This window comes from Micromonas commoda, chromosome 2 (genome assembly GCF_000090985.2).
Source record: "Micromonas commoda chromosome 2, complete sequence".
In the NCBI taxonomy this organism is placed as follows: domain Eukaryota; kingdom Viridiplantae; phylum Chlorophyta; class Mamiellophyceae; order Mamiellales; family Mamiellaceae; genus Micromonas; species Micromonas commoda.
Window position 1 is genome coordinate 43,944 of NC_013039.1, and position 15,090 is coordinate 59,033.

The window sequence follows — 15,090 nt, forward strand, 5'->3', positions numbered from 1 at the left end:
CGATGTGAAGCTTCCGGATCCGTCTTTTGTTCCGGGAACGCCCGCCCCCGGTGAGCCCCGCGCTGAAACCCCGTCCCCATCGGCGTGAACCGCCTCGCAACCTCGCCGTCATCGCCCTGACCTCCCTCGCCTCGTCAACCTTCGCAGTGCTCGAGCTCGTAGACGTGTGGGTCGCGGCAGTGGAGAAAAAGCAGTGTCATGCTGTGGTGCGTCCCCGTGCCGTCGGATGCAGTCACCTCCCTCTTACCCTCCCCGGCATCCCCCAAAGCCCGAACCAACCGCCGACACCGCCGCCCCCTCGAACTCATCGTCCCGCATCCACCCCCGTCGACAGCTCAAGGAGGTATCGGCCAAGGCCCCGCTGAGCGCGCTGACGCACGTCAAGCGCGTGCAGAGGCGCGACGGCGACGACGGCTCGCTACGCGTGCTGCTGTGCGAGTGCTCCGACGCGAGCCCGGACGGCGGCGCGTGGCCGGCGCCGGTGAGGGACCTGGTGGACCGGTTCGCGCTCGCGCCTGAGCGAACCGCGGTGCCGGGGCGCGCGCCGCGAACCAGGGAGCAGTGGGAGGAGTGGAACGCGCTGTGGCCCATCGCGTGGCAGAAGCCCAACAGCCACCTGGCGGTCCCTTTGGAAACCCCGTGCGCTACGGACGTGACGGAGATGAAGCGATGGATGCGAAGCTGTATCGACGTCGCGAGGGAGGGCGGGGCGACAAACGCGGCCATCGTCGTCGACCCCTCCGGGCCGGGGACGGTCATCGCGCGGGGTTTAGACGAGACGCGAGCGTGGAGGTGCGTCGGACGAGGTAACGGCCATCTAGGAGGTAACGGCCATCCGCTGCGTCACTGCGCGCTGGTGGCGATCGACGACGCGGCGAGGCGCGACGCGGAGACGTACCCGGCGGGCGAGGATGAAAAAAACGGTTTATCATCGGCGCCCGAGCCGACGCCCCCCGACCGGAGCGAGGTTGGGGAAAAGCGACGCCGCGGGGAGACTCTGAGCGCGAGTGAGATGACGGAGACTCTGGGACGGCCGTACCTGTGCACGGGGTACGACGCGTACCTGGTGAGGGAGCCGTGCGTCATGTGCGCCATGGCGCTGACGCACTCGAGGGTTCGGCGGGTCATCTTTGGCGCCGGTTCACCGGGCAACGGGGCTCTCGGGGGTGGCAAGCACTCGCTGCACGGGCAGCGGACGCTGAACCACCACTATCAGGTGTACACGTTCGGGCTCAGCGGGGAGGAGATGGACAACCTGGTGAGGGGGCATAGGCAGACTCAAAGTTGAAAACTATGACGTTCGATTAACACCCTCTAGAAATAACCGATTGAACCCGTGACTAAGACACTCAGAGGTCGGTGATGCAGCCCTGCGAGGCGGATGCGACGCACTTGATGTACTTGTAGAGGGTACCGGAGGTGGCCTCCAGGGGGGGCGCCTCCCACTTCTTCCTGCGCTCCGCGAAAATCTCCTCAGTCACGTCGACGGCCTCAATCGTCCTCTTCTCGGCGTCAATCTCGATGATGTCGCCATCCTCGATGAGGCCGATGGGCCCGCCGACCTGCGCCTCAGGGGTTATGTGGCCGATCACGAAGCCATGGGAGCCCCCGGAGAAGCGTCCGTCGGTGATGAGGGCGCAGTCGTTTCCGAGACCCGCGCCCATGATGGCTGAGGTCGGGGTGAGCATCTCGGGCATGCCGGGGCCACCCTTGGGTCCCTCATACTTGATGACGATGACAGAGCCCTTGAACGATTCGGGGTCCTCAGAGAGCGCCGCGAGCATGAGCTCCTCGGAGTCGTAGCACTTGGCGAAGCCCTTAAAGTAGAGACCCTCCTTACCGGTGATCTTGGCCACGGAACCCTCGGGGGCGATGTTGCCGTAGAGGGTCTGGAGGTGGCCCGTCTTCTTGATGGGCTTCTCGATGGGCATGATAACCTGCTGGCCCTCGGAGAGGTCGGGGCAGGACGCGAGGTTCTCGGCCATGGTCTTGCCGGTGCACGTCATGCAGCTACCGTCGATGAGACCCTTGGACATGAGGTACTGTTGAACGAGAAGGAACGAGAAGGAACAAGGGAGGGTCAGCGGGAACCGTTTGGGTCGTGAAACGCCGAGCCCGGGAAACGACGGGTCCGTCCGGCGTCGAGAGGATCAGTTAATATTGGTACGTTAAGGATTGATCTGCAGCGGCGCAGCCCTCAAGAAGGGGAATCCATGAGTATCTTCACTTCCTCTGCCGGACGGGAGACGATACGTGCGCTGGATCGAGTCGGGGGTTGGGGAGAGTCGGGAAAGGTAACTAACCTTGAGCACGCCGGGGGTACCGCCAACCTTGTGAACGTCCTCCATCACGTACTTGCCGGAGGGCTTGAGGTCGGCGATGAAGGGAACGCGGTCGGAGACGGCCTGCCAGTCATCGAGGGTGAGGTCGATACCGACGGAGTGCGCCATGGCGATGAGGTGGAGCACCGCGTTGGTGGAACCGCCGAGCGCGATGACGATGGTCATGGCGTTTTCAAACGCGGCGCGGGTCATGATGTCGCGGGGCTTGAGGTCAATCTCGAGGAGGTGCTTGATCGCCTTGCCGGCCATGAAGCACTCGTCCATCTTGAGGGGGTCCTCGGCGGGGATGGAGGACGAGTAGGGGAGGGACATGCCGAGGGCCTCGATGGCGGAGGCCATGGTGTTGGCCGTGTACATGCCGCCGCAGGCGCCGGCTCCGGGGCAGGACTTGCGGACGATGTCGCAGCGCGTCTCCTCGTCGATGGCGCCGGTGACGTACTGGCCGTAGGACTGGAAGGCGGAGACGATGTCGAGGGGTTCGCCCTGGGACGAGGTGCCGGGCTTGATGGTTCCGCCGTAGATCATGATGGCGGGGCGGTTGAGGCGGCCCATCGCGATGATGCATCCGGGCATGTTCTTGTCGCAGCCGGGGAGGCTGACGTTGGCGTCGTACCACTGGCCGCCCATGACCGTCTCGATGGAGTCGGCGATGAGATCTCTGGACTGAAGGGAGAAGGACATGCCGGGGGTACCCATGGAGATACCGTCGGACACGCCGATGGTGTTAAACCTGTAGCCGACCATGTCCTCGGCCTGGATGCCCTCCTTGACCTTCGCGGCGAGGTCCATGAGGTGCATGTTGCAGGAGTTACCCTCCCACCAAACCGAGGAGACGCCGACCTGGGGCTTGTTCATGTCCTCCGGCTGGAGGCCGGTGGCGTAGAGCATCGCCTGAGGGATTGAAACGGGATCGAACGGAGACGTCAGTCCGATGCGGGTCGGTTCGGGTCTCCCTCGGCGGATCCGCCTTTTTCAGGGTTAGGGCCGATTGCTTTTTATCCGTCAACCGTCGGGGCGCGATCCGGTCGGGGGGGTGGGTTGGATCGGGAGTTGCGCTCACCTGGGACGCGCCCTGGGACTTGGGCTGGGTGATCTTGCGGGACCACTTGTTGAGGGCATCCTTGGGACCCTCGGGCATGTTGATGCCGGGGACGTACTTCTCCTGGGTGATGCCCTCGAGGCCAGCGGCGTTACCGGAGTCGTAGCCACCCATCCGGGGGCGGACCACGGAGGCGCGGCGGACGGCGACGCGGGAGGCGGACGCGCGGACGCGCTGGCCCAGCGCGGGGCGCGCGGAGAGAGCACCGACGGAGGCCATCGTGTCGATAAACGAGGGTGAAGAGAGAGTGTCTGGCGACGCTCTCAACAGTGCGGCGGCGGCGATAATCGGGACCCTTCGTGACTCCCGTCGACGTGAGACGGGATTGGAGCGCGCAAACCTTTTTTTTCCAACTTTTTGGTCCACCGTGAAAAAAGTGTGCTAACGCTCACAACCCTCGCGTTCGTCGGGTCATCGCATCACAGCTTAGCCTTCAGCTTTCGCACCGTCGCCCGTCCCGCCGCCTCCCCGCTCAACCACGCCGCCTCCACCCCGGGCCCCTGGATGAAGTCCCCAGCCATCCCGAACCCGGCGTCCATGTCGAAGAAACACACGCCGCCCGTACCGGGTACTCCGTGGTAATTCTCGCCGATCGCGCCCGAGTGGTACGCGGCGCCCCACCGCTGACACTTGGCGTGTACAGGGGCCGGGTACTCGCCGTCGTCGTCGCCGCAAGCCACCCCGAGGACCCTCCTGGCCTCCGCCACGATCGCCGGCTCGATCTTCGCGAAGTACTCGGCCGTCTGGGGATTGTACTCGCCGTCGACGGTGAGCGGCGCGGACGCGATGGTCTCCTCGGCGTACTTGGTCGTGGTGATCGCCACCCATCGCTCCAGCCCGTCCTTCCGCTTTACACGTCCGGGCTTGGACGAGTCCCTGACCAGCAGACCGATCGTGTGCGAGCCGGTGACCACGGCCGCGTCAAATTCCGGTTTGGGTGCCGACGCGTCAAACGCCAGCATGCACGAAAAGAGACCGACGCGCTCGGGCACCTTGGCGAATGCCCGCCACGTGTTCGCGGCGTCGCCCCGCTCCGGCAAACCGCGCACTGCGCACGTGCCCGGGGTTCCCTCCCTCGCCGCCATCACGTCGCACACGACCACCGCGGCGTTGCGTCCGCTCAGTCTCTTTTCCTTGGACCCCGCGCGGCCCTCGTCGAGCCGCCGCTTGTTCACGCCGGACAGGGACCAGGTCTTTCCGGAGGCATCGAGGTCGAGGCCGGTGACGGTGGTGTGCCAGTGGGCGGTCACGTCGTCGCCCGCGAGCGCGCGTAAGCCCTCGCAGATCGCTTGATTCGTGGGCACCCCCACGAGCACCTCGTCGGCGGTGAGCAGCTTGAAGAAGTCCTGCCGCGGGGGTCCCATGGTTTCGACCCGGCGCTTGGGGATGAACACGCCGTCGAAGGCGTTGAGGGTGCCGAAGACGCCGTCCCAGCGCGCGACGTACCCTTTAGCCTTGAGCTCCTCGCACACGGCCTGGGGGTGGGGGGTATCGGCGGGAGTGGGTCGGTGAGCCGGTGGTCATCGCGAGTGGGCACCCGAGGATAATCAGATCTGGCGACGGGATCTAGGGTTATGGTGGAGACGGGGAGTGGGCGCGAACCTTGAACTTCGGATCATTCGCGGTGAAGAACTGCGCGCCGTGGTCGAAAGCCATCGTCTCGCCGTTGACCTCGACCGGCCTGGACGACGACGTCCTCCCTCCGGGCCCGCGGGAACCCTGATCGTAGATGTCCACTCGCTTCCCGAATCCGTTCGCGACGAGAGATTGCGCGCACGCGATACCCGCGACGCCCCCGCCGACGATCGCCACGCGGGTCTCGTCCCCGGAGGCCATGCCCGCGTGAACACTCCTGCTTATTCCGACTCTGTTGGACGCGCGACGCAGAAAAGGACGCGGCAGCCCCGCACGAACGAACGCACGCGCGAACATCAGTGACCGGCTCGGCCGGACGGGGTGGAAGCTGGAACGAAATCTCTCACAAGTTTCGAACTACCTTCATTAGTGATGCCTCGACCCGCCCCTGCCGCCGCGGCCGCCCCTGCCACTTCCCCCCCCTCGGCCACCGCCGCTTCCCCTCGGCGGAGGTCCACCGCGTTCGAAACTTCCTCGCTGCCCCCTCCCGCCCCCGCCCCCGGGACCGCCCGGCTTTTGTGCCCCGGCGTCTGACCCCGGCAGCTGCGACACGACGTTCAGACCCGGCACGCCCTTGAGTCCCATCTTGCCCACCGTGCTCTTGAGCATGGGCGGGGGTTCGCGGCATCCCATGAAGTCCACCGCGTACGCGTTCGCCTCGCGCACCAAGCGCTCGGCGTTCCACCCCATCTTGCGCAACAATCCCTTACGATATCCCAGCTCCGCGGCGTAGTGTTGCGCCTTTGTCCGGTCGTCGACTCTTCGCATGGCGGCGGCGACGGCGGCGGCGTCGTCCTCGCCGTGGTTGGGCGTCACCTTCGCCAACGGCAGGTCCCTCACGTCGTCCTTCGCGAAGTATTCCTCCTCGGGCGCGAGCACGAGGACGCCCTCGCCGCTTTTACCCGCCCGCGCGGTTCGTCCCAGGCGGTGGATGTACTGCGCCCGGTCGGACGGGGCGCCAATTTGGACGACGAGTGAGACGTCCGGGAAGTCGATGCCGCGAGCGGTGACGTCCGAGGTCATCATCACCGCCCGTGACGCGTCCCTGAACGCGTCCGTGGCTTTCGTTCGACGCGACTGCGAGAGCTTGCTGTGGATCTCGATGACGTCTGTTGGAAGTATCTGTTGGAAGAGCTCGGCGGCGAGCTGCGTGGCTCGCGCCGTGGTGAAGAAGCACATCACCTTGTGGTTGGGCGTTTTAGCGCAGTGCTCGTCGAGGATGGACTTGAGCACGGCGAACTGGTCCACCTGAGCGGCGACGACGAGCGACTGTTTCACCTGCAGGTTCGTCGCGGACTCCTCCTCGCCCACGCAGTCCACGAAGACGTGACCTGAGCGAAGCGACTTCTTGGCCACCTGCTGAATCTCCGGTGAAACCGTGGCGGAGAAGAGCAGAGTCTGTCGGCCCGCGGGGACGTGCCGCAGGATCTTCTCGATGGCGGGCTTGAACCCCATGTCCAGCAATCTATCCGCCTCGTCGAACACGAGGGTATCGCACGATTTGAGGCGCGCGCTCACGTCCCCGTTCTCGAGGTGGTCGATGAGCCGACCGGGCGTGGCGACCAGGATGTCGCATCGCTCGGATTTGAGACGGGAGACGTCGGTGCGGATGTTGGTACCTCCGAACACAACCTGCGCGTTGATGTCCCTCCTGAACGTGAGCAGCTGCTTACACTCCTCCTGAATCTGCGTCGCGAGCTCACGCGTCGGGGAGAGCACCAGCGCGGAGATGCCGCCCCTGCGCTCGGGAGGAGTTCGCTTCAGTTTCTCCAGCACGGGGAGGAGAAACGCGATCGTCTTCCCCGACCCGGTCTTGGCGCGCGCGAGGACGTCCTTGCCGGCCATGATGTGGGGCAGCACCGCGTCTTGCACCTCGGTGGCGTGGCGGTATCCCTTGACCTCGTGGAGCGCGCGGAGTGACTCGTCGCACAGGTCCAGGTCGGCGAAAGCCACCGTCGTCGGCGCGTTGCCACCTTGGGACGCCACCACGGGTTTGCTCGCCACCTTGGGTTTGCTCGCCGCCTTGGGCGCCGACGACGTGGACATCGGGCGTCGCTCCGAGGGAGGCGCGGTGCTTTCATCGGGGCGACCGCGACGGGGTCTCACGCGCGTGCCGGTACCGCCGTGGCCGCCTCGACCGCCTCGACCGCCGCCCTCACCGCGAGCGCCCGTCGCTCTGGCGATGACGAAGGATGGGCGCGCCCAACGGTGCGCGTGCGGCATTGGGCCGAACTCCCTGACCGCGGCGACGTGAGAGAGGACGCTCGATACGATGGGACTGAATCCCAACGCGCCGCGAGCGGTCCACCGCGCCGTTATCGAGCGCGATACGACCTTTCGCGACGCCCGCGCCGCCACGACGGCAAACATCTTGGACCCTGGGGGCGTCAACCTGGCGTCGACCCTTACGCAACCGGTACTGGCGGTGAGCATGCGATGTGGAAACGAACGTACTCGTTCTCGCGCGTGTGTCTGGGTGGGTGTCGCACCCGAGGACGCGCGGAGAAGAGTGAAGAGGAGAGCGAGGGCGAGCCGGGTTGACGATTAGCGGATAGACTTTTCTCTCCAAAACGCGTTCGGATTGTGCGTTATTTCCTCCAGCTCCAACATCAGCTCCCCGGCACGACCCCCTCGCTCTCCCCATCCGTCCACGGGAACACCCTCGGGGAGTCCTCGTTCCTGCGCGTCAAGATCTCGACGCCATCTGACGTCACCACCATCGTGTGCTCGTACTGCGCGGACCGCTTACCGTCGCGGGTCACAGCCGTCCAACCATCCGGCCACGTCTCGTCCCGCCAGTCGCCGGCGTTGATCATGGGCTCGATGGTGAACACGTGCCCCTCCTTCATGGATCCGACAGCCTTGTTCTTGGCGTAGTGGGGGATGTTCGGGGCGCAGTGGAACAACGTGCCGATGCCGTGGCCGCAGTAGCTCTTGACCACGGAGCACTTACGCTGCGTCGCGAGCTTGGTGACCTCCTCGCCGATGTCCCTGTACCTAGCCCCGGGTTTCACCGTCTCGATGCCCCGCTGCAAACACTTGTACGCCGTCATGCACAGGTGCTTGGACTCGTCGTCGCATTCCCCGATGAGCACCGTCTCGTTGAGGTCGCCGTGGTAGCCGTAGATGTACGCGGTGACGTCCACGTTGAGGATATCCCCGCTCTGCAGCGGCCTGGCGTCAGGGATGCCGTGGCAGATGACCTCGTTGACGCTGGTGCAGCACGACTTTGGAAAGTTGTAGTAGTTGAGCGGCGACGGGTACCCCCCGTGCGCGGTGATGTACGCGTGGCAGATCTTGTCGAGCTCCTCGGTGGTGACCCCGGGCCTGGCGGCGCGGATGGTGGCATCCAGCGCGCCGCGCGCCACCTGGCAGCACTTTCGAAGGACGTCGATCTGCCCCGGCTTGTACTGCACCGTCATCTGCTGCTGCTTCGACTCAATCTCAGACGTGGGCTCGGCGTCCTCGTGGTAGTCGGTGACCGGGACGTTGGGCGGGAGGTCCCTCAGGTGGAGGGGATTGCGCGGGGTCATGATGGGGTAAGGTCTGAGCGGGCCCGCGTAGCCGAACGGGGGCATCTTCTCCGCTCTGGCCCTGCCGCGGGAGAGGCAGTACATCCACGGCTCATCTTTGGTTGGATTCTCCGGGGTGGACTTCGGGGTCATGGCCCACACCGACGGAGCCGCGGGGTTCACCACGGTATCGTCGACCGCGCACGCGACGTCCCCCCCCGTCGCGACCGTGTACCTCGCACCCCTCACCACGTTCGTGCCGCACGAGAGCGCCACGGAAACCAGCGCGCTGAACCCTTCGGCGGTGTTGGCGGCGGCGCACATGCCCCGCACCATCTCCACGTGCTCCGATCGCAGCCCGCACCCGATGGCGCTCTCCTCATCCCCGACGCCCACGAGCCGGGACTTGGCGGCGACGGGCTTGAACCGCTGCTCCGCGGGCCTGTCCTTGGTCATCCCGAGAACCGTGCAGAGGGACTTGACGCCCTTGAGCGGCGCCTCGAAGAACAGCGCCCCGACGGTCGCGTCACCGCGCACCGTCGCCGCGAGGTGACTGTCGGCGAGGGCGGCGAGAAGATCGGCCGCCGCCGCGGAGGCTTCGGCAGCCTCGGCGCGCAGGGCGTCGTTCATGGCGGCTCGAATGTAAGCCGGCGTGACTCCAGCGAGCGTTTTTCGTCCGCCAGCCGCCGCGTCTCCTTCGTGGTCCTCCGCGGCCAAGTCCAGGGCGGCGGAGCGCTGTGATCGGCACCCGGGAGAGAATGAGCTCAACTGAACCCGGTTCCGCTCGCAAGCTCGTTCACCGTCCGCGCCTCAGCTGCCGAAACCAAGCTGCCGAATCGAGTCGACCGCTCTCCGCCGCGCAAGTTTGGCCCGGGGTCGAAATCTGCGCTGACGTGGCCAGACTTTTCCCGGGAGTTGTGTGTCCTCGTGACCTCGACCGCGCGCGCAAAGTCAGAGACACGCGACCAGACGCGCATGACGACGCTCACACTGTCGTTCGTATCCGCCCCGGCGCGCTCGCGCGTCGAAACGTCAAAGCCCCGAGGCGCGCGCCTCCGTCACCCTGTCCGGATTCCCAAAAACACCAGGGATCTATCCGCGGCAATTACCTCGTCCGGCTCGTCGTCGTGGGCGGGTCCTCCGCACTCGCCGAGCGAGGTTTACATCGCGCGGGTGCCGTTGGTCGGTCTGGAGGCGCTCGAGTGGGGCTTGGGAAACAAGTACCCCGGCGAGCTCGATCACACCATGGTGCTGGTTCGGCACCTCGAGTGCGAGACGGACGCGAACGGGACGGAAAAATGCACGGACTGGAACGCGGTCACCTGTTACGATTTCCTCCCCGAGGAGCCCGCGTCGCCAGCCACCGCCGCCACGCTGCTCGCCGGGGGGAGCGTCAAGGGCAAGCTCCGGACTCGCACGCTGCGCGGAATACCCAAGCGCAAGTGCGAGTTCGTCGGCCAGGCCGTCGTCGGGCAGAGGCTCGGGGACGGGGTGGAATGCCAACGGGAGATTGACGCGAGGTGCGCAGAGTTCCAGAAGGAATGGGACCCGCACCTGAGCCTCAAGGACCACAGCTGCAGGGAGCACTCCGCCGCGTTGGCGAGCATGCTCACGGGCAAGGAGGTCACGTCGGAGAAGATCGGGGCGCACGTGACTCCCGCCTTTTCCGCGTGACGAGGGTCGTTTTAAGTCGCGCGTGTAACACGATGTAGAACAAGTAAGTTAAACCTTGACGAGAACCTACTTGGGCTTCCCGCCGACTGTCGTGAAGGGTACTTCGCACCACAGCTTCGGTTCCCCGAGCCCGAGCGCGTCGCCGCTCCCAACCTTCGTCAGCCCACCCCTCAGCGCCTCCATCCCCGCGGGAAGCTTGCCGTACCCAAACACGGGCAGCGACTTGAGCACGTGCGAGTCGGCCACCGCCAGCGAGCACTTTTCGTCCAGCAGCGTCGTCACGACGTTCATAGCCCTGTTCCGCCCGTGCTCCTCGTCCGTCAGCCTCGTGTCCACGGGCTTGAGCATGGGCATCACCGCGCACGCGCCCACGTGCCACGCCGCCATCAGACCGAAGCCAAAGCCCATGTTGTGCGTCAAGGGCACGGCGACGCACACCCTGTCGTCTTTCGTCATCTTCAGAGCCTCCGCCGCGGCCGCGCCGTTCTTCACCAGCGATTGCTCGGTGGCCACCCTGGTCGGGGAGGAGAAGTAGTACCCCGCGCCGGGTTGGTCCGCGGGCAGATCCGGCGGGGACTGGCCCTTGAAGGCCTCCATCATCACCTGCCAGTGGACGATCGGGTCGGAGATTTCGCCCCCGCCCACGACGATGGGCTCGTGCTGCCCGATCATCCCTCCCGCGATCTCCGCGTCGTCAACCTCCACCAAGGTGCCCCTGCACTGCACCTCGAGCAGGTCATCCGCGGTCTTGGCCGTCTCCACGTCGTTACCCGCCAGCGCGGATCCCACCATGGCGACGACAAGCTCGGGAGAGTTGTACATCTTGACCCCGAGCCTCTGCCCCGGTCCGTATCCCATGTCCCTCAGCCCGGCGGCGAAGACCTTGGCCCGATCGATGAGCTCCCCGTAGCTCCAACGCACTTCGGGCTTGATGTCCCCGAAGACGTTCCGTTCCGCCGCGGGGAACACGACCGCCTCCCTATCTTCGTGATCGCGCAGTCGGGCGACGAGTTCAGCGATGCGCTGCGCGGGGGCGGCCGAGCTGTGGTGGGCTCGCCTCGCGAGGGACGCGACGGCACGTGCGAGCATCGTGCCCTAAACTGTGAGAGGAATTTGCGTCGAAGCCGAGAAAAACTGAAACGCACTTCAGATTGCGCCCCCCAGCACCGCCCTTCAGATTGCGCCCCCCAAGTACCGCCGAGGAGGGTTCGTAAGATGGGTTCCAAGATGGGACGCGCCGCCAAGAAGCGCACGAGGAAGGAGGACGCCGACGGCATGCCCGCCGTCGTCCCCGCCCCCGCCCCCAGCACTGCCCACGCCCCCGCCCCCGCGGTGCCAGTCGAGCGCTTCGACGAGGATCTGGGAACGCAGGCGGAGGACACCGAGGCGGAGGTGGAGCGCGCCGTCATCTGCTTCGGGGCGTTCCAGACCTACATCGTCGGCGTCCAGTACTATAGCGGCACCGTGAGCAGGAACGAACAGGTTCGTCTGGTCCGAGAGCCCAAGAACCCCTACGACCGCAACGCCATCCAGGTGAACAACATCCTGGACATCAAGGTTCGCGGGATAAGGTGCTCTACCTAGCTCCCATGCTGGACAGAAAGCTGGTGCACCACGCGTCCGGCGTGGTCACCACCGGCGCGAACAACAAGTACTCCATTCCGGTCACGCTTTTCCTCTGGGGCCTTCCCGAGAATAAGGAGGAGGTGATCAAGCGGTGCCGCCTGGGCCAGCTGGTTCTGGGTAACAACGTCGAACCAGCCGCCCGGCGCGTGATGGAGTTGGAGCCGGTGACGAGGACCATGGACGCGACGGAGCGCGAGGATGCGCTCGACCAGCTGTTCAAGCGACTGGAGGAGGAGCGCCAGTCCACCAAGATGGCGACGCCGAGCGAAACGATCACCGCGCCGCTGTACCCGCACCAGAAGGAGGCGCTCGCGTGGATGCTGCACAGGGAAAACAGCAACGCCTTGCCGCCGTTTTGGTCCCACGAGGAAAAGACGGGGATGTACGTGAACATCCTCTCGTCGTACAAGACCTCGGTCAGGCCGCAGGTGTGCCGCGGGGGTATCCTCGCGGACGATATGGGGCTGGGCAAGACGCTCAACACCATCGCGCTCATCGCGTCCAACCGACCGGGCGCGGCGCCCCCGGCGCTCGAGGAGGCGCCCGAGAATGACGAGCCCCCCACGAAGAAGCCGAAGGGGAAGACGAAGGGCCCGGGTCCCTCGAAGAACGCTCCCAAGGTTCTGGCGAGCAAGCAGGATCAGGCCGGGTCCACATCCTCGCCCCCTTCGCGGGACGGGCCCAAGGCGACGCTGATCGTGTGCCCGGTCTCGGTCCTCTCAAACTGGGAGCAGCAGATTGCGGAACACACCGACGGAAGCCTCAGCGTGTGTCGGTACCACGGCGCGTCAAAGACCAAGGTGACGGACGAGTTGGCCCGCCACGACGTCGTCATCACCACCTACGGGACCCTCACCGCCGATAAGGGCGCCGTGCTCAACAAGGTTAAGTGGCTCAGGGTTGTGCTCGACGAGGCTCACAACGTCAAGAACCCCAACGTGGGTCAGTCCATCGCCGTCAGGCAGCTCACCGCGGAGAGAAGGTGGGCCATCACCGGCACACCCATACAGAATCGCCTCAACGACCTTTACTCCCTCCTCGCGTTCCTTCGCTTGCAACCACTGGACGACAGGTCGTTCTGGACCCGCGTGGTAGATAAGCCGGTCCACGCCGGCAACCCGGTGGGATACGATCGCTTGGTCACCCTCATGGCCGCCATCGCGCTCAGACGCACCAAGGCACAAAAGCTGAAGGACGGCACCCCGCTTGTGCGCTTGCCGCCCAAGGAGGTGTTGGTGCAGACCGTGGAGATGGGTCTGGAGGACAGGGCGCGGTACTCCAATTTGCTCAGAGCCGCGCAGGAAACCATAGGAGGTATGATCGAGGACGGGACCCTGTTCGGCAACTACGCTCACGCTCTCGAGGTCATCCTTCGTCTGAGACAGCTGTGCTGCCACGGCGCACTCGTGCCCCGGGGGAAGAACGGGGAAGAAAAGCCGGTGACTCCGCCGACGGGCGAGCAGATGGCTCAGCTGCTGACGGTTCTCCGCGCGGGTGGCCTCGACGATTGCTGCATCTGCCTCGGCACGATGTTCCACCCCGTGGTCACCCGATGCGCGCACGTGTTTTGCCGGGGATGCATCGCGCCCGCGCTCGAGCGGAAGCGATCGTGCCCGCTCTGCCGCGCGGACTGCGAGCCGGGTGAGCTCGTGGAGGCGCCGCCAGACGAGGACGGGGAGACTGGCGACGGGGCCTCGACCGGCGCGGGCGCGGCGCCCCCCAGCGCCAAGACCGAGGCGCTCGTGGCCCGGCTCAAGACGGACCTCAGGGCCCGCGGCGACGGCGGTCGCAAGGCCAAAGCCGTGGTGTTCAGCCAGTTCGTGACCTTCATCGACATCGCGCAGAAGTCCGTCGAGGCTGCCGGGTTCAAGTGCGTTCGACTGACCGGCGGCGTCTCGGCGGCGGGGAGGGAGAAGTGCATCCGGGAATTTCAGAGCCCCGACGCGGACTCTCCGGATGTGATCTTCGTCTCCCTCAAGGCTGGAGGCGTGGGAATCAATCTCACCGCCGCGAGCTTCGTGTACATGCTGGACCCGTGGTGGAACCCAGCGACGGAGGATCAGGCGATGGATAGGGTGCACAGGCTGGGGCAGGACCGGCCGGTGAAGGTGGTGAGGTTCGTGTGCAAGGATTCGATTGACGAGAAGATGATGGAGCTTCAGCAGCGCAAGAGGGAGCTGGCCAAGGCTGCGTTCGTGAAGAAGACGGAGAAGGAGAGGCAGGAAATGCGAAAGGCGGACCTCAGCCTCCTCCTCAGCCTCACGAATCTGGTCTGAGAAAGACGCGCGATTACGATGAGGTACAAACGATTACGGGTTTAGGTATGTTACGAAGCTGCGATTACGAAGGCACAAACTATCGAGCGCGACTCAACGACGCGAGCGCGGCTCGCTTGGCCCTCTCCCCAACCTGTTCAGCGTCCATCAGCTCCAGCGCCGGCAAGTTCACGACGGGAACGTCCCCTGGGTCGATCGACTCGTACACCCCAGCCTTGGGCGTGTCGCGCTCCCACACCCCGTCGTACCTCATCCCCTTGGCCTCGTAGTAGTAGACGCCCGCGCCGTGCTTGACGTCGTCGAGCCACTCCCCCTCGTACAGATCCCCGTTGGCGAGCTGCATCACCCCGTGCCCCGCGCGTCGCCCCTCCACCCATTCACCGTCGAAGACGTCGGCGCCCGCGCCGTCGAACCTCCCGCCGTACGTCTGCTTACCCCTCCCGTGCCTGACGCCGTCGCGCCATTCCCCCTCGTACGTTTCGCCCTTTGCGTTGTGCATCACGCCGTAGCCGTCGCGTCTGTTGTGGACCCACGTTCCGTTGTACTCGACCCTGTGCTTGCCGTGCTCGCACCGCCACATGGTGCCGAAGCCGTGCTTCTTGCCCTCGAACCACTCGCCGTCGTACCTGTCGCCGTTGGGCCAGGTCATGGTGCCTCGGCCTGGAGATTTCATTTCGGGCGGGAGGGGTCAGAACGGGGACGGGCGGTGGACGCGAAAGTCGGGGCGGGGCGGGGCGGGGCGAGGATAGGTGGGTGCTCACCGGTGATCTTGTTATCGACCCATTGGCCCTTGTACTTTTTACCGCCAGGGATGAACACGGTGCCCCTCTCGCCGTTCTTGTCCGCGGGGTCCGGGCCCTGTTGCTTCGCAACCATGATGGCCGGATCCTAAATATGGGCACGAAGAGGTCGCAGAGGGCGTGTCG

At 65.5% G+C, this 15,090-nt stretch overlaps 9 protein-coding genes across 9 annotated transcripts; 3 read left to right on the forward strand and 6 right to left on the reverse strand.

Moving 5' to 3' along the window:
* Positions 1–226: 226 nt before the first annotated feature.
* On the forward strand, positions 227–1,288 carry MICPUN_112644 (hypothetical protein; the record flags this gene model as incomplete). The annotated part of the gene is made up of 1 exon (XM_002499343.1): positions 227–1,288. One exon carries the CDS (start codon positions 227–229, stop codon positions 1,286–1,288), a length of 1,062 nt encoding a protein of 353 aa, XP_002499388.1.
* MICPUN_90156 (predicted protein) lies at positions 1,285–3,483 on the reverse strand. Its single transcript, XM_002499808.1, has 3 exons — positions 3,403–3,483; positions 2,304–3,233; positions 1,285–2,042 (listed from the first exon to the last, which is right to left on the reverse strand). The coding sequence occupies exons 1-3, from the start codon at positions 3,478–3,480 to the stop codon at positions 1,350–1,352; spliced, it is 1,701 nt and encodes a 566-aa protein (XP_002499854.1). The 5' UTR covers positions 3,481–3,483; the 3' UTR covers positions 1,285–1,349.
* Positions 3,484–3,860: 377 nt separating this feature from the next.
* On the reverse strand, positions 3,861–5,277 carry MICPUN_56546 (predicted protein; the record flags this gene model as incomplete). The annotated part of the gene is made up of 2 exons (XM_002499809.1): positions 3,861–4,916; positions 5,044–5,277. 2 exons carry the CDS (start codon positions 5,275–5,277, stop codon positions 3,861–3,863), a joined length of 1,290 nt encoding a protein of 429 aa, XP_002499855.1.
* A 180-nt stretch (positions 5,278–5,457) lies between these two features.
* On the reverse strand, positions 5,458–6,954 carry MICPUN_66832 (predicted protein; the record flags this gene model as incomplete). The annotated part of the gene is made up of 1 exon (XM_002499810.1): positions 5,458–6,954. A coding segment is annotated over one exon (1,497 nt), but the record flags the coding sequence as incomplete, so codon positions are not given.
* Positions 6,955–7,685: 731 nt separating this feature from the next.
* MICPUN_79232 (predicted protein) lies at positions 7,686–8,741 on the reverse strand (the record flags this gene model as incomplete). Its single annotated transcript, XM_002499811.1, has 1 exon — positions 7,686–8,741. The coding sequence occupies one exon, from the start codon at positions 8,739–8,741 to the stop codon at positions 7,686–7,688; it is 1,056 nt and encodes a 351-aa protein (XP_002499857.1).
* An 805-nt stretch (positions 8,742–9,546) lies between these two features.
* Positions 9,547–10,325, forward strand: MICPUN_107837 (predicted protein). Its single transcript, XM_002499344.1, has one exon. The coding sequence runs from the start codon at positions 9,564–9,566 to the stop codon at positions 10,260–10,262; it is 699 nt and encodes a 232-aa protein (XP_002499389.1). The 5' UTR covers positions 9,547–9,563; the 3' UTR covers positions 10,263–10,325.
* A 3-nt stretch (positions 10,326–10,328) lies between these two features.
* Positions 10,329–11,351, reverse strand: MICPUN_56542 (predicted protein; the record flags this gene model as incomplete). The annotated part of the gene is made up of 1 exon (XM_002499812.1): positions 10,329–11,351. One exon carries the CDS (start codon positions 11,349–11,351, stop codon positions 10,329–10,331), a length of 1,023 nt encoding a protein of 340 aa, XP_002499858.1.
* Positions 11,352–11,537: 186 nt separating this feature from the next.
* MICPUN_99199 (SNF2 super family) lies at positions 11,538–14,164 on the forward strand (the record flags this gene model as incomplete). Its single annotated transcript, XM_002499345.1, has 2 exons — positions 11,538–11,833; positions 11,863–14,164. The coding sequence occupies 2 exons, from the start codon at positions 11,538–11,540 to the stop codon at positions 14,162–14,164; spliced, it is 2,598 nt and encodes an 865-aa protein (XP_002499390.1).
* A 223-nt stretch (positions 14,165–14,387) lies between these two features.
* MICPUN_75925 (predicted protein) lies at positions 14,388–14,968 on the reverse strand (the record flags this gene model as incomplete). Its single annotated transcript, XM_002499813.1, has 2 exons — positions 14,388–14,824; positions 14,926–14,968. Coding segments are annotated over 2 exons (480 nt in total), but the record flags the coding sequence as incomplete, so codon positions are not given.
* Positions 14,969–15,090: the final 122 nt, after the last annotated feature.